Below are 18,270 nucleotides of genomic sequence, written 5' to 3'. Positions count from 1 at the left end.
AGAATTTGCATTGGCCGTGCTGCTTTGGTGTGTAATCCAGTTTGCCTTGCTGCCACCCTGTGTCTTAATGCGGATTAACAGGATGGGGTGATTCCACTGATAGTATCTCAGCCAAGGAAACTTTCTAGTCAGGGGAGTAAAAAGCTCTAGATGAACAAGAATCAGTGTGAAACCATGTGCTTTAGGGAGCTAGTGTAATGACTGTCCTTCCTACACCAATACAGAAGCCCAAAACTGTGATTAGGCCAGAATCAGAGTCACAGAAGTCTTGCAGACTAAACTACCATCTTTCAGCCACAGTCCTTGGTCTTACTGATCTTCTCCAGAAGCAAGTGTTCACTTTTCAGTCAAAACTAGACCAGAATTTAGTATCTCTTAGTCACTCTGCAACTGGACTCCAAGAGACAGGCAGTTGTATTTTGCTAGCCCTTTTACTCAGCTCTACCAATACGTGTACAAAGAAGCACTGGTCCCAGTTCTTCTGGAGACATGCCACCCTTCATTTCCTCAGTCCGTAAGAGCAAAGTGGAAGCTCCAAGGCTGTATCATGAAGTAGGGTTTCAAGATCAAACTATGAAGCCTTTTTCAGCCTTTCAGACTTGAAGGACTTGCCATTTGATTGTAGTCAATTCTTGTGCATTGTCTTGTGCAAAGAGTAAGTAATACTCTTTGCCTTCTGTTGCTGTAGTAGTCTTTATAAACCATGAATGAATTAGTTGATTACAGAAGCAATTTTCTTTCTGAGCTGCAAGAGGATGGACAGTCTGAGGCCACGAGTTGCTTTTCAATATGGACATACTCTGTTTCAAAAGGAAGATAATGATAGGGGCCAGTAGTTTGAATGAGGCACATTCTTCCCGAAACGTATTAGCAAACTGAATATGAAGTCCAAATATTTCTCGTGCAAACATCTGAAACAATATGTTGGCTATATTGACAAAAAGTTAGTTCTGAGGAGGATCTGAGTTTATTCAATCTTGGCTACACTATCGTTCTCTTTTTCTGTAGGTCCTGGAAGTGATGGGATCATGGTAATCTGGAAAGACAACTTTGATTCCCTCTACAGTGAAGTGGCTGAGCTTGGCAGGTGTGTTCCGTATGCTGATCTCCAAGGCCGTCTATGTCAAAATAGTAACTTCTCTTTCAAAAATATCAAATTCTCTTTGAAAAATACTTCTCATACGAGCCTAAAAAGCCAGAAATGCATTGGATTAAACAGAAATGAGGAAGCAAAAATTCTACTAGCACTAGATGGCACTGCGTAAACAGAAAGTATTTAGGCTGAAGTGGTGTCCTAGATTAAGGGGTTGGGGTTTTTTTGGGTTTGTTTTTTTTTTTTTTAAGCATGCCTTAAATTGACTGATGCTGCTTCTGTAGTGAAGCTCTCCTAAGCCTTTTTATTTAGGGTATGAAATTTACGGGCTGAAAAAGTCTGAAAATGAGCCAGAGAAGTCCTGTAAAATATACATTTGTCCAATTTAATAATGACCTTTGAAAAGCTGGTTACTACTTAGACTTGATGTCACTGCAAATATGATGAAACAAATATCAGGAGATAATTATTTATGCAGACGCTTTTTGTAGAAGATGCAGGCACTGAAAACTGGTTTATGTCCAGAAACTGCTCTGTGAGGGTAGCTTATTACAGATCTAAAATTAGATTTCTCTGAGAATATCTTTCAAGGTAAAAATATATCCTTAATGCATCTCTTGGTTAATTGTTTCATTTCAATATTGTATTCCAGGGGCAGATTTTCTGTCGTTAAGAAGTGTGACCAGAAGGGAACCAAGCGAGCAGTAGCCACTAAGTTTGTGAATAAGAAGTTGATGAAGCGAGACCAGGTTACCCATGAACTTGGAGTCATGCAGAATCTCCAGCATCCCCAGCTCATTGGCCTTCTCGATACCTTTGAGACCTCCACCAGCTACATACTAGTGTTAGAAATGTGTGTGGACCCTAAAATTATCCGTAAAATGCAGTCTCTAAGCTGACTTTCTGGGGCATTTGTAGTGTTTTTTGTATAAGGAACTTTAAGATTTCCTAGAAGTTTGAAAACACCTAAGTAAAATATTGCAGTTGTCTAATGCTTCTGTTAAATACTCAGAAAGAAACAAGTTGAAATATTAAACCGATATGTAGATGATTATGTTAAGTCTGACGCTCCAGAAAGTTTTTAATATCAGGTGGTTGCACAAGTGAATTAGGAATGCTGTGATCTGCTAGCTTTATATTAAATCTCCTCTTCATACCATAGACCTCTGTCTTCTAGGTGCTGCAGGCTACAGTTATTCTTGTAAGTCTGTGGTCTGATAGGTTTTTCTTTCCGTTCTCATAGATGGATTAATCCAAAATACAATCCTTGTCATTCCAATAGGGCTGACCAGGGTCGCCTTCTAGACTACATCGTGCGATGGGGAAACCTCACAGAAGGGAAAATCAGACTCTACCTGGGAGAGATTCTGGAAGCTGTGCAGTATCTTCACAACTGCAGAATAGTACATTTGGACCTAAAGGTGAGCACTGAATGGGATTCCTGGCAGTGTGTGCTATTCCAGGCATAAAAACCTCTCTCTTCTAGGAAGCTTGCAACTGGGAACACAGAACTGTGAAATGCTTTGAGACTGTATGGAATGGTATGGGTCAGGGCTGCAGCCCCAAATGCATTAGATCACTCATAGTCCACAAAGCAAGAACTTTGAATTCCCTGTGCTTTTTCCTTAAAGCTTGCTGGCCCTTTGTGCTGGAAATAATTGCTGAGAGGAACTGTTTCATTTGATCTTTATTTATTTGTTTGTTTGCTTACTTTCTGAGAAGTTTGCAGCAGAAATCCATTTCTCAAGAAGCACAGAGTTTGTTGTGAGAGACTGCTCTTTCCTCTGTGCCTGCAAATCTGTTCACATCTTTGAACTTTAAGGGTTGTAATAACTATGTGAATGGTACCTTTCTGAGGCTCTGTTCTACCCTTTTGAATTTTACTGAATCCACAAGGATTTTATGCATTCTAAATAGGAAAAGCTACATAAGAAGATCTCAATGTGAATATTAATTAAAAACTTATTTACACTTTTTCTTTTCTTCCAGTCTTAAAATGCAAGGGTTTTGTTGTCTCTCTGTCATAAAGCAAATAGAGCAGTTGCTTTGTTCACCCTGTATGTGTAATTGCTCTTCTTCAAGGTTAAGTTCCCAAAACCAGGTTCCTGTGGAACTTTGCCTAGCTACTGTTGTAAACATCTGCAGTGTTATCTGGCAGAACTGTATTTCCTGCAGACGTGATAGTGCCAGCAGCTAAAACACATTCATTGCACGCTGTAGTTGGCAAAAAGCTGCCTGCCCATTGATCTGGGGGAAGTCTTGATAGGACTGCCTAGGAGCTGGCCTTCAGCAGTAGTAGCTTGCAGCGGTGTGTTATGTTCTTGAGCTGACAGCACTGGCTGGGAAATAGTAATATTGGAGCATTAAATGTGTGTTAGACTGACTTGAAAAAAAAGACATTTTAACTTTTGCTTTTGTGTTTTCTAGCCTGAAAATATTTTGGTGGACCAGAGTTCCACTAAGCCAACAATAAAACTGGCTGACTTTGGAGACGCGGTCCAGCTCAATACCACGTATTATATCCACCAGTTACTTGGAAACCCAGAGTTTGCAGCTCCTGAAATTATTCTTGGAAATCCTGTTTCCCTCACTTCAGATATTTGGAGCATTGGAGTGCTCACATATGTCCTTCTTAGTGGCGTCTCTCCTTTCCTGGATGAAAGTGTAGAGGAAACTTGCCTGAATATTTGCCGCTTAGACTTTAGTTTCCCAGATGACTACTTCAAAGGAGTTAGCCAGAAGGCCAAAGATTTTGTATGCTTCCTACTTCAGGATGACCCAGCTAAGCGTCCCTTGGCTGCACTGGCCCTCCAAGAGCAATGGCTGCAGCTGGGGAACAGCAAAAGTGCTGACAGCATTGACATATCCAGACTGACTTCATTCATTGAGCGGCGAAAACACCAGAATGATGTTCGACCCATCCGTAGCATTAAAAACTTCTTACAGAGCAGGCTCTTGCCAAGAGTTTGACCTTGCCTGAAGTTCTCTCTCATTCTCTTTCACCTGCCAATCAGACTGGAGACGGACTCCTCCTGCCAATCAGTCAGACTGGAGATAGACTCCTCCTGCCAATCAATCAGACTGGAGATAGGACTCCTTTTGCCAATCAGCTGTTGACTTGAATTTTGAGGAAAGCAAACCCCGAGCCAACCAGCTGCTAGCGAATGTTCGTGTGCAAACGCATTCCAGGGGGACCCACGCAGGGTGGCGTGGGGGACTGGTGATGCAGACTTCACTGGGGTGGAGGACGATAGCACTGTACTCTGCAAAAAGCAGTCACGAGTGATACAGTAACAGTATTTTATTCAGGTTTCTGCAAAAAAAAATTAAAAAAAAAAAATAAAAATAGTTTTTTTAATAAACCAGAGTTGAATTTTGCAAGTGAACTTAACTACCGTTTTCAAGATTTATTCAAGGAAGAAATGCCTATGTTCAAAGCACTGGTGTTAAAAATGAAACCATGCCTGGAGAAGACTCACCAAAATGGCTGCCCATTGAGACAGCCTCCATTTATAACATCTGGTTTTCACTTGGTCCTAGAGCTTTCCAGTTGCCTCGCCTGTATGTATCTCACGTAGCAGTGCACTGAGATCAGACTCTGCTTTTAAGTGCATCCAACCTCAAAGTTTTTGCATACAAATAGAATGAATTGTTTTGCTCTGATAAAATGTAGGCCTTACTTGTATATAGACTGTTACCTGCCTTCGGTCTGTAATTTTTTTTCTCCTCTCCCCTTATCCTTTTTTTTTTTTCCTCTCCCTCCTAAATGGTGGTATACCACTGTGCGGGTCTTCAGTTTGGGTCAGTACTCACTGTCCCCTTAGAAAAGGACTTTGGGTTGGTGCCCAGCTTTGCCAACTCGATTGTCAAGCAGTATACAGCAGGATGAAATACTGTAAATGCACTCATTTGGGATTTTGTTTTCTTTCATATCATGTGCAATGTTGTGGCTTTAACATTTTATGCAACTATTTATGAGGACCTCTGTTGTAACTGTAATAAATATATAGAAAAAGCACATACTTAGTACGGCGAGCTTTATGGTTTTGTTTGTGTGTTTGGGGTTTCTGGGCGGGCAGGGGCGGGTGTGTTGTACCACACTGTCATTATTAGTTTAAGATGAGGGTTAGCATAGAATTTAGTCAAGACTAGTCAGTTTTAAGGTTTGCTCAAAAAAGAGAGAGAGAGATTCATATCCCAGATCCCAAACTGGTTAAGAAGTAAGGTGACACTTTTTAAAATTTATTATTATTATTATTATTATTATTATATTCAAAATGCCAAAGTCTGACTTCCCCAAAATCAGTCTCAACACTTACTGCTTTTTAGACTTTTCAAATATGTGTTTACTTCTTTCTGTGAAATGAACAAATGAATTTTGTGCTCTTTGGTGAAGAATACATTCAGAAAGTAGTGGTCAGATGAGAATCTGACACGTAATGTAATTGTCTTAGTAACTGTTTTTAAGATTGAAGTAATATTAACGTGAGCTATTTAAAAAGGCAGAGATGTTTTTTTGTGCATCACTGGCTTCATATGGGTGTGTTGTCATCTATGTTTGTGTGAAATGCAGTGTTTAAAGAAACCAAGCCGATGTCCCACCGTAGTTAGATGTATGGGTCTTAAGCCATAACCTAGCTTGGGTTAGTTTTGAGCTTTGCGGCTTCCACTGTATCCTATTTATTCCTTTTTTGTTTGTCTGTTTGATTGATTTTTGGGTTTGTTTTGGTTGGGTTTTTGTTTTTTTTTTTTTTTCTTTTTTGTAAAGTTGTACAGAAACTTTTTAAGAGAAAACAACTGACTTCAGAACTGGATGTGTATTCCTGCCAACCTCATATCATTATGTTTGTGTATTATTTTCCTTTATTGTTTTAGTCAAGTTTTTGCTTTATTTTGCATGTATATTTCTTTGTACAGTGACTTTACATGTTTACACAGTATGACGTGATGTAAATATTTTATTTTGCCATCAGTTATTTTGAAAAGAATTAAACATATTTGACATATTTGTCTGATCTCTTGCTTTAAGGAGCGTGAAAGGTTAGGTCTGGTTATGTTTTAATTGGGCTCTGTATTTAAAAAGAAAAAAGTACATTATTTTATTGCCATAAAATTCATTTTAAATTGCAATGATGTATCTTGCTTTCATGCCTTACAAAATAATATTTGCGTTTTCTCTAAGTGTTGATTGCTTTGTAGTGTCGTGATTGCTTTTATATAAAACATGCCTAACTCTCTAACTGTGGAAATTCATTATAGTCTTTATTAGATAGTAAATTTTGACCAGCAGAGTTTTGTACCAGATGTTCCCAGTTAAAGACCAAAGGGTCATATTTCGGTTTAATATTAAATGGGGGAACAGATTTCCCACATCTTTTAGGCATTCCAGATCCATTATGAAGAAAAGTTACTTTCCACTGTAAAGACATGGGGTTTGCAGCTAAACGCTTTTTGCATCCTATAAGGGATGAAGTCAGTGCACGTGTCAGTACTTTGCAAGTGGGGTTTGGGAGTGCAGAAGTTCTCCATTGCACACAGCTGAATTTGAAAATCATTGTGCAACAGTTAAGCAGAAAGCCTGGCTAGATATTTCCATGGTCACGAAAGCAACCTGTATTGTCTTTCTAGTGGGCAGACGCCTAACACATACCTGGCAGTGCTCTTGAGGAGTAGGGTGAAAGAGCCTGGTTTTCTCTCTGTGAGTATAGAGGTCACTTAACTAAGTCATATTAGTTCTCAGATGGGGCTATTAATGTGTTTATGAACAGGAGAAAAAATAATTGGCATTTTTCTGTCTTCAAATCCCGAAGGATATTTAGGCCAGATGTCCTCAGAATATCCTCCAGCAAAAGCATCTGGCTTCTTGAAAATATTTCAGTAAGTGTGGAAACCTGAGTAGTAGTAGAAGATGCCTGAAAAAGTAATGGAATGTTCTTTGCATGTAACATACTACATGATATTGTCGAGAAACATTAAAACCCCACTGCTGAAGGAGTCAGTGTAGGACTCCATCAAAATGAGGAGGGAAAAAACCAGTGGCTGACTCTTGAGGTTAAGTCCCATGGTCCCCAAAATATTAAGATAAATGAAGACAGGAATATACTTAACCTTGTTAACAAACAACCTTGTTGTTTGAGGAAATGTGTAGCTGAGGTACTTGAAACAGCAAGTTGAGCAGAATCAATGAGTTCAGAGCCCATGACCGTGCATGTAAAACTCGGATCCCCTTTTCAGTACATCCACCATGAACATTAATTTTGTCTCATTGGATTTTCTCAGCTGCTTTATTTCCCAGACAAAGCTGAGGTATTAGGATTGCCTCAGGGAGAGATTGTTCTGATGGAACTGAGCATGGTGGAGATCTCCTGTATTAAACAAATAGAAGCTGACTACCGCCAGCCTTCATTTTGCTACCCAGAGAGCCAGGCTAGCTCCCCTGAGCTTTTCAAAAACTCCTTTTGCAGGAGTTTTCTTGCCAGCTCCTGGAGCCATCAAGCTCATTTCCTCTCATCCTGAGGGAGGAAATTGTAACCTGCCTTGGATTTGATTAAGCTGAAACTCTTCACATTAAATTTCAAACACTGATTTCAGTGAGGCTAGCACCCTCGGTTCAACAGGAGGCTCGTTTTCACACTGAAATCATGCATTAGGAGTACCTCCGAAGATTACTTGCAGAAATTTCACATTAAGCTTCCTGAAGACTCACCTGGCAGCACCAAGAATTCACCTGGCAGACCCTGAGCTCAGTCTCTGTGAAGGCTTGCTATCTTAAGGGTTATTCCCAAATACTGAGGGAGAACTGACACCAGCTGGTAGTTTGCCCTGTTCCACTGGGAATCTGCCCAACCCCTTCTGGTTGAATAGCAGTTTACATCACACGTCTTGCCTGGTTTTATGCATCTTGCCTGTGTGTTGCTGAAGACCATGTGATCCCTTGAAATGTATGGTTCTTCAAGCTCTCAAGCTTTTCTTTCAGTGATGCCAAGATCCACTGAGTATTTCCAGAATGATGTCATTTAATTTGCCATCTCTTAAGACTGATGGTGAGAGAGTACTTCCTTCTTTGGTGATGGAACACTCTTCTGGGATTTGGAGGGTTCTAGACTCTACTTGCCAGGAAAACTTGAAGCTGAGAAGCTCTACTAGTCCCAGTTACAGGAGTTAATGCATCCATTGGTTTAATCTGGTTTTGTTGCTAGTGTTGGGATCTTTGCTAGTAGACAATCCTGGATGGTTCATATTGATGGAAAAAGAATGTCATAAAGTATTAAAGGGAGGCTTTTAGGATGGGGTGTCCTGAGGGTAACTTGATCACCACCAAAAAAGTGCGTGAACATCAGAATTACTCACTGTTCTTGGAGTTTAATGGAGTTCTAAACTCATTTCTTCCAAGGATCTTTCACAGAGTAAGGGAGGGTGTAAATCTGGTGATGATTCCTGCCTTTACCTTGATACTGGATGTGGATGACAACTGGGGGTCTTACTTGGCTTTTCATACCTTTTTGTGAAGAACATAAAGCATGCTGTTGTACTCCATCCCACAGCGTGGATGTTGAATGGTTCCCAAATCTAAACTCTAGTCTTTATTTGTCTTTATTTGTCTTTTTGGATTAATTACTAGTTATTCTAAATGGATCTGATTTTTCACTTAACTTTTAACCATCCATTTCCTTTTCAAGACTGCTACCTGCTCAATAGTCTGTTACTTTTTAAAATGGAAATATTATATTCTATATTTGATTAAGTATGGATATAGTATGAATATTTAATACATGATAAAGTACAAGGCTGCAGTAGGGGTCAGCACCTCTACTGAAAAAGCCATCTGCTTGCTGTAAGAGGCTCTGTATTTTCTCTCATTCCACTACCTAGAGAAATTTTAGGTGTGAAAATCCTAGCTGAATTCCTATTACATTGGTGGTCATGATATGGATGAGGCAATCATCTGACCTTGTGATAGCTTCACCTCTTGGCAAACTTCTTTTCTTCCAGGAGCATGAGAGAGAGGTTCAGGTCTAATAACTGTTACTTCTAATGTTGTTTTCTTCCAGGTAGTTTACTTGGTTTTTTAAAGAGCTTAATGCTGTGCGTTGTTTCTCCCAGGACACAAGAAATTAATGGCATTGTTTTCTTTTCCATCTAGCACATTTCAGTGGTCAAGGGGTTGCTTCATAACTCACACAAAACCTCAGCTTTGTCCTTTGTTCTGCAGAAAGTCAAACCTTTCAGGGCAATCTTCATACATGGTGGTTGTCAAAGCTAAATGGTCTAATGGTGTGACCCTGAGGAATCAATCTCACTGGTTAGCTGGCAGTTTCATGACCTGCTGCAAGACTAACTGTGACGGTAGATCCATTACCTTTGCTGAGAACATTTTTCACTGCAACTCGGGCGGCAGCAGTAAAAAATGCCCTTGTGATTTGCAAAGTCATTGCTGAGAGTTGCATTTGCACAAAGGCACTGCACTGTCCTTCAGTTTCCAGGTACGATGCTTCTGTTGCTGCTCAGTAAAAGTCTGAGGTACACATTCAGTTGCTGTGTGAATGTGTATGGTGTTGCCTGGATGTATCACACAGTATAGGGCATGTATGCAAGCGCTTACAGGAGAAAACTGATCATTCACTTGCAAGCTTTAAAACACATTCTCCCTATGTTGCTGTTTGCATGCTGCAAATATTGCAAAAAGACGTATGTATGTGGAAAAGCACATGGAGTTTTTTCAAGGTATGTTGACTGCACATACAGTTCTTGGTGGTTCTTTTTTCTGAATTCAGGGGTTGCAAATTAATATCATGCATAAAATGATTACTTGCCCTTTCTTTTCTTTCTCCGTAAGGAGAAATATAGTAGTGGTGAAGAAAGACATAGGTGATTATTTATATCCACAAAGAAAGGAAGCCTAGTTTCCTAGGGTTCTGCCTCAGAGTTGGATGGGGTAGTTCACGGGGAAGAAGTTAAGGCTTTTCCCAAATCTGAGTTACTTGTGGTACTCATAACATGGTGACAGCTGAGCTTGTTCTGCCTAATGTCTTGGAAAAGCCAAGGGTGCGATGTCCAATTCAAGATAGTCAGCAATTCAAAAAGTACTTGGGGAGACTGGGGAGAAATAAGAGAGAAACAAGTGAAAGACAGCAGGTAAACACAGAAGGGAGATGACTGCACATGTCTAACTAGGCTGCTAATGGCAAGTTTGCCTCCTTAGGAGTAGCATGGACAGTACTAGACTTCATCTGTGTATCTGATCCTTGCCACCACCTCAGAGTCTGACTAAGGGAAGTATGGTGCACCTGCAGAAACCATGGCATGGCTGCATGTGCATGTTTTGCTCTTTGATGCAGAACTTTATAGTAAATATCTGTAGAATCATAGAATCATAGAATAGTTAGGGTTGGAAAGGACCTTAAGATCATCTAGTTCCAATCCCCCTGCCATGGGCAGGGACACCTCACATTAAACCATGACACCCAAGGCTCTGTGCAACCTGGCCTTGAACACCGCCAACGATGGAGCATTCACAGCCTCCCTGGGCAACCCATTCCAGTGCCTCACCACCCTCTCAGTAAAGAATTTCTTCCTTAGATCCAATCTAAACTTCCCCTGTTTAAGTTTTAACCCATTACCCCTTGTCCTGTCACTACAGTCCCTGATGAAGAGTCCATCCCCAGCATCCTTGTAGGCCCCCTTCAGATACTGGAAGGCTGCTATGAGGTCTCCACGCAGCCTTCTCTTCTCCAGGCTGAACAGCCCCAACTCTCTCAGCCTATCTTCATACGGGAGGTGCTCCAGTCCCCTGATCATCCTCGTGGCCCTCCTCTGGACTTGTTCCAACAGTTCCATGTCCTTTTTGTGTTGAGGACACCAGATCTAATTTACTTAATGTCTTTTTCTCCACACTTATACTATTTGCTGCCTCTGTACTGGCTGTAAGTTGCCTGTTAGTAGGTCATGACTGCCTTGATAGATTGCACTACCATCCAGCAGTTCAGCCATGAGAAATACTTTGCAGCCAACTTTCAAGATTTGTGGAGCAGAATGGGAGAAATGCTGAAGAGGATGGTAACCTCTGGAGATGAGAAGGAGGAGGACTGGCTTGGAAACACTGAAATATGCATGACAGTAATCAAGATTTTTATGCTAAGAAGTATTTCCAGTAATTTCTGATAAGCTAATGGGTCTTGTGGAGGCAAGATAAGAATATACTGAGAATAGATCGCATCCCTTCAAAATAATTCATGGTGCAAGCTTTAAAGCATTCCCCTAGAAGTATCTGTTGCTTGTCTTGGAAGCTAATATTCCAAAGAGGCTTCAGAGATAAAGTTCAGAGACAGAAAAATACCTTTATTTGGTATTTAATAAAGATATTATAAGTATCTTTGAGTAAGAATGTTCTGGGATAGTCAGTACATGGCTGATAGGACTATGATGCCTTTTCATCCTCCAACGAATTTATGGATGGGTAGAGATGACATTTGTTTGTGAAAGCAAACATCTGCTTCTGTTGGCATGCTGTGACTTTTCCAGTTGTGCGTGATGAGGGGAGTAGTGTAAGTACTTGATTAAAGTTGAATCTTCCTCTTGAGTCTAATGTTTGGTTTGACAAATAATCAAGAAATACATTTTTCTCTGTTACTCAACTACAACACTTGACAGGGGTAACCTTTTACAAGGCCTAAACACCATCTGTTGGTTTTAAACAGATAAGAAGGAAATGTTAATGCTCTTTTCCATTAGTTCAGATGTGAACTCTTTCTGTACTTCAGTGCTCTACAGAAACTCTATCTGCTTTACAAATCTGTGCCTAGATAACCTGAGTATTTTTACTAGAAATCTTGCTTTTCTAATTCCTAACTTTTATCACACATGAGACCCTGTATCAGCAAGCAACCATTGTGGTAAGCCATTTATAATTGAATGGGTGGGATTGTTTTTTCTAAGTGATCCCTGAGCATTGAAACCACATGTGCATGCTGTGGAATCTAATACTGTGAAAGCTGTGGCCAAAGTTATAAAGGGTTTTTTTCCAGAGCCTTGGTATTACTGTCCTATGTAATGCAGGGGTTTATTTTCAATGGTAAAGTTTGTCAATGTCAAACATTGGCTTATTGCCCAAGTCAGGCAGAGAAGTATCAACTTGTACCATGTTACTTGAGCTTCCCCCTCTGTTGTATTTTAGAGGCGCAAGGGAAAGCGTTACAATTGGATAAAAGGGTTTGGACGAAGAAAACATCTCTGTGTATATGTTGGAGGTCTCCTATAACAAAGTAGTATAAGGGTGGGTTGTTTTGAGTAACAACTGTGACAATTCTCTTTTGTGCTGTCATGGGGCATCTGCTTCCCCAGCCCTACTGCAGGTATTGTTATCAAGGCTGGGCGCGGGGGATCAACATTTCAGAGTTTCTCCAGCCAGTGGCAATGAAAACGCTGTTATTTCATTGTAGAGAGGTGTTAGGCTGGAAGGTGTTGCATTTAGCAGGGATTGCTGTTCTAATCTTTCTGCTGAGGACACAGTTCCCAGACCTCTGTTTGTAGAACCCTGGGGAGCTCTGCTGGAACTGGTGTTCCAAGATGTCTGCTCATATTTTTCCAGGTTCTTCCCTTCTGTGTGTACTTGCAGCTTTCCTATGCCACTCTGTGAGGAGGAAGGCAAAAGGGCTCTTTGCTAATTATGGAGCAGTTAAAAAGGTCTCTCCAAGCTGCTCTTGGAAGGGGGGTGTTGAAATAGTTGTTTGGGGGGGGAAAAAGAAGAGGCACAAATGGCAAATCATAAGAGCTGTGTGGGAATTCTTGCTCTTCTGCTGACTGCCTATCCTCAGTTATGGTCATGGCTATTAGATGGGCTACAGGGACAGAGCTTTGTGTCCAAAGAACCCTGTCCTAGAAAGAAAGTGCTCAGGTGTTGAGAATGTTTTTGTAGGGAAGAATCTAAACACATGGAGATCCAGCACTTAAACGAGCTATGTATAAAAACGTGTATGTACCAACACTGCTGCCCTACAGTGTTTTAAAGCACACTGCATGTCCTGGCCTCCTCCTGAGGCAACCAAGCAGGCATTACATCCTAAACCAGTCATTGAGACAGGCATATGTTAGCTTCCTGTTTCTAGCAAGACAGCTGACTCCACGCTGTGGAACTCCCATATAAAAAGCCAAAACTGCTTTAGCTGTTCATGACAGTGGTGTTTGGCTTAGCAAGTCTATCACAGCAGTTAGGCAATGGAGGGAGGACAGTAGCAGAGGTCTCTGCTTAGACTGCACTGTGGAATCCTGTCCTTGGTTCTGATGAGGTAAATATGAGGTATGGCAGCTGGCTAGCGTGTATTTGCCATTCCCTCAGACACACTTAGGCTGCTTATTTGAAATGTTTTGATTAATTCTATAAACAAGACAAATCTAATGTTACATTTAGAGTGGAAAAGCTTTCAAAAACTTTAGGTCCTTGAACTGAGACCCAGGGTGTTCAGTTTGCAAAACCTGCTACCATCTGCAGCCTTAACTTTGGGCCCCTTCTAGTTTGACTATACAAATGTCTCAGCTTCTCTCGAGTTGCTCATTGGCACCTGACGTATTGCTGCTTAAAAGTAGTGGCTCATTTCTGGCTGAGCTCCATGTGGGACTTTATAACAGCTCTCTGTATTTGCTTATCGAGCACAAATTATTTTACTATTGGGTGTAGCTCTTTATGAAGTCTGTCTCCTGGAAATATTGCCAGTGAAAGGAAGTATAGCTATATGATATTTACCTTACTATAAAGCTGTTGTAGTCATACTGTTTGACTCATACTGGCACATTTTGTGTTAGAGTAATGCTTGAAGGTCAGTGGAGAAAGGACTGTTCCTACTTTCACTTGGTAAAAAACAAATGTAACAAAGCATAAAGAATCATTTCCTTGCTGTTTTTCACTTGTGGTACACAACTGATGGCGAAAAAGAGCTGAGCATTTGACAATTATATTAGACCTAATAAAAAAACCTTAAAAAAAGGAAATCCAGGAACATTGTTCTTGTATGGCCTGTAGAAAAGGGCTTCTTTTCTACACCTTCTAGAATAACTGGCAGTAGATGGAGAAAGTGGCAGAATACCCTCATCTGATTCAACTTTCTGAAATGTCCTGAAGGTGCAGTGTGTTTAGGGTGAGACACTTGTCAGCAAAAGAGACCCCAAGAGCTCTTCTGTGCCTCAGAGCTGAGGATCTATATTTAACAGCAGCAATTGTTACACATTCTGTTCCTCATTGGTTTCCTGCTGTGCCTCCAGTGTGTCAGATTCCTTCCCTCACAAAAATGGAAGTTTAGATGGTCTCCCTTTCATTTCTCCTTCCAGACAATTTGGCATGAATTTATGCTCTCAGTGCTAAAACAAGTGTATTAACATACGTAGAAACCATTCAAGCTTTTCAAACAAAACCTGTGACATAAGGATCCAATTATGTGACTGTGTAGTTAATTATTCTTTTAAATGTAAAACTCCACGTACAAATTTAGTGGCAGCTTTGAATATCTTCAAACTGTCATCCTGAAGTGCCACAGAAAGCAGCATTTTTCTGATGTAATGTAAATCCAGATTGTTCAGAGGAAATAAAGACATGATCCTCCTTCTCCTGGACTTAGGAGAAAGATTTCTGCTTTGTTGTTCTACTGCTACTCAAAACTCACAGCTTCCTTGTGTAAAACAGATGCAAGAAGCTGAAATGAAGCACTGATTCCTGTAGCATGTAGTGATCATGCTTGGAGTCCAACCTGCCAGGGGTGGATCAGACCTCTTGAGCTATGCTGCATGGGCTGCTTTGTGTGTACCCATGGGTGGCATATGGGATCTCTGTATGCCTGACACACCAAGAGAATAACAGTTCTTGCAGGGCCAAAGGGTCTCCAGAAACCCTATAAACAGACAAAGCCAAATTTCACTGAAGCAGAATTTCTGTGGTGGAAGGTGTGTCCAGGGAAATGTGCGTGTATGTGTATATTTGAGCAGAAGCCGTATGGGAACAGCCAGGAAATGTCATTTTACATTCTCAACACGGGGTATTTTTTAAAGAAAATGGATGTCATTTATTTGCCAGAGAAGTAGAAATCCCAGTACTTGCAGTCTAAACGGTAGAATGTCTAAAGGGGTAAGACCCATTAAAACATACAGAATGAGAAATCGTTTAATCCTTTGCAAGGAAGGTGCTGACATTCCTTGCAAGTAGGAGGATTCTGTCTTTATTGTCACTGACTTCAAAGGGAGATGAGAGTGCTGCTTGTTGTCACAGTGGGGGCTGTATATTCAGTTAAAGAGTCTCCATCACCATGGTATTTTCAGCATCTCTCAATTTTAATCATTAAGGTTCACTTTATGATGGGAGAAAGCTCCTTATTTCCTTTCTCCTTTTTTAACAAGTGGTAAAAGGGTTTGATGAAGATGCGTAAGGTTTTGACACCTGCAAAAATGAAATTTCATCCTCTCAATTCCTGTCCTGTGTCCTAATTAAAAGAAATTAATGTCATCCTTCCTTCTGTGTTGTGAAGTATATAGACAACTATAGTGTATTTTAGCTTAGCAGGAGGTTGATTTGACCTGCTAAATGAAGCAGTACATATATTATTTTCAGCTGTCAGCATGGATGGTGATTCTGTTAGGAGATGGGGAAGAGAAAATGGCAAATAGAACCAGGATGTTTATCTTTGCAATTTAGCATAAGTGAACTATCAGCTGCACAAAGCATCTTTCAGAAAGGAGCATCTCCTGTTACTGTTTCTATTAACGTTAAAGTCATTTAGATCAGTAAGCTGCATTATGAAAGGGGGCATGTACATGCCCAAGCCATTGTCTTGTCATGACTTTTCCGTCAGCATTGTTGCTCCTCTGTGCACAGACTACTGCTTTCCCTTAGTGGCCTTGGTTTTCACATCTGTTTCATTTTCTTGCTTGTTGCTAAGACTCCCTCTGAAGAAATTCTGTTCTTTTCACTGATGACATTTGATGTTTTGGGTTGGGGTGACTCCTTCCTCTGAAAAGAATGAGCTCCTTTTTCCTCTTAATGATTCTGCTTTGCTGTTGCAGTACAAAACAAGTCATCACTGATGACTGATGCGATTCTTAGTGGAGGTGGCAGAAAGTGGCTCCTTCCTCCTACTTCAGAAGAGAAGCCCAGGGAAAGGGGTGCCCTGATCTTCCGAGCTGTAGTCTCAGTGAGTCACTCACAGCACCCAGCTCTTAAAATGCTTACTTTGATTTGCGGCTGTGCACTTTTGATACCAAAATGTAAATATTTAGTCACTGTTGGAAAGCCAGGCACTGACGCTAGACAATGAGAAGAAAAAGAAAGGGCAAATGCCTACAAATAGGCCGTGTCTTGTTCCTTCTGACAGCAACATCTTAGAGCCTGAAGGAGACCCAGCTGAATTCTAAGTCTTTGCATGCTGATTTCTAAAGAAAAAGAAGCCATAATATATATATGGACTCTTATTCCAAGTACGAAGTATCTGATTGTCCAAAAGCAAAACACATCACAGATTTTGTAACAGAGATTCCTTTTCCCGCGCCTAAGCCAAGGCATGAGGAGGCAACTCTGCACTAAAAGCATGCCTGATGCTTCCAAAATCCTTATCTGTCCAGAAAGTAGATTTTAGTGATGCTAATCCCCTTATTAGTCTTCAGAAGGAAAAGGATAACCTGTTGACACACTAAGTAACCTGCTAGGCACCTGCGTAGAACAGCACCTTTCCTGCCCCCAACCTATCCAGTTGCAGCAGCAAGTTGCCAGTGATAAAGATAATTGTTCCTAAAAGGGTGATTTTCTCCTAGGTAACAGATTAGAGGGTAGAGCAACTACTTACAGGAGAAGTGAGGTTCATGCAATCGGAGGTTGGGAATATTTGGGGATATTTAGTCTGCTTCTGATAGAAAGCGAAAAAGTGGAAAGAAAGGCAGAAGTCGGCTGTAGAGCTCAGTAACAGAAATGAAACTGCCTGCAGCTCTGGGACAAGCTCATGCAGTCATGGCATCTCTGAAGCATTTGTGTTTAAAGCTTTCAAATCACCAGATCATGTTGTGTCACATCATGTCTGGGCTTCCCAGCTGCTGTTGAAGACCAGGAGTCCCCCTATCACTGGCGAGCAGGGAAACAAGTGCATTAAGCTGCGGTGAATTCAAATGCAGACCTCATTTTCTGCATCTTTCACAACCACAAGGGAATGTCACAGGGAGGAGAGGCCGTCTGATAACACCCACCACAGTGTGTGGGGGTGGACAAAGGAAATTTCCTCATCAGCTTGTGAATGCGATAAAATGTGCAAACAGGCAGGCATGCAAACACCAGCTACTTAGTGCAACAGCTATTCTTAGTGGGCTGCACCAGCCCAGGTGCTCACTCCCTCTAGTGCATCAAACTCCTCAGCTTCCATTTTAGGTTTGTCTTTCCCTTCTCTCCATGACCTTGCACAGGCCTCTTACTTGTTTCTAATGATAATAATAATAAAAAAAAAAGGGCATAGGATGTGTGTGCGGAATTTATCCTGTATTTTTTGTATCTTAGTCCACTTCCAAAGCTCAAGTGAGGCTTTCCTGCAAGGAAGTGATGCAGGAGGTCCTAGTCTGTCTTCTTCTCCCTTTGGAACCCTTTTTTGCTTGTTACCTGATCCTGTTGGAGCAAAGATAATACCACTTTCCAAAACTCTTCCAAGTTCCTACATCCCTGCCACACAGAGTATTTAGATGTCCCAGCATTTTCACCATGCCCCGAAGATGTAGCAGAAGATGTGGAAAGGGAAATTTGCATTCCAGCAAAAGAAGAAATGTGAGTCAGTAACCAAATAAACTTCTTTTCTGTTTCGTTTTTTTGTGTTTAAATCCATCTGTAAGGTGGAGCAGCAGTCAACAGGAGAGGAATCAGGCAGGGCAAATGATTGTTTCTGACTCTGAAACAAGAACCTGTAGATGTTTTTGGAATGGGAGACTGCATTTACTAAGTTTTAACTTGTAGCTCAGTAAGATTTAACTGCAAAGTTATGGTATTGGGATATATCTTCCAATGGTGTAATTCAGACGCAATTAGTAGCTTTAGACCGGTCTCATCTAACTTAAAACATTGAGTGAGGAAGGAAAGTATCCCTTGAAGTACCCCTTGCTTGGTTTTATTAAAAATGCCATATCTATGAAGTGATTTAATCATGTCGGTGTTAACTTCGCTTTTACAT

At 40.9% G+C, this 18,270-nt stretch overlaps 1 protein-coding gene across 1 annotated transcript in view; it reads left to right on the top strand.

Annotated features, from left to right (window-relative positions):
• The window catches only part of TRIO (trio Rho guanine nucleotide exchange factor), a 250,363-nt gene extending 245,710 nt beyond the window's left edge, over positions 1–4,653 (top strand). Inside the window, exons 54-57 of the mRNA XM_080611553.1 lie at positions 1,009–1,087; positions 1,746–1,946; positions 2,376–2,514; positions 3,521–4,653. Coding sequence (XP_080467679.1) covers positions 1,009–1,087; positions 1,746–1,946; positions 2,376–2,514; positions 3,521–4,063 — 962 coding nt within the window. The 3' untranslated portion in view covers positions 4,064–4,653. The remainder of the gene's footprint in view (positions 1–1,008; positions 1,088–1,745; positions 1,947–2,375; positions 2,515–3,520) is intronic.
• Positions 4,654–18,270: the final 13,617 nt, after the last annotated feature.

Source organism: Psittacula echo, assembly GCF_963264785.1.
Source record: "Psittacula echo genome assembly, chromosome: 2".
Lineage (NCBI taxonomy): Eukaryota > Metazoa > Chordata > Aves > Psittaciformes > Psittacidae > Psittacula > Psittacula echo.
This window is presented reverse-complemented; position numbering and strand designations above follow the sequence as displayed.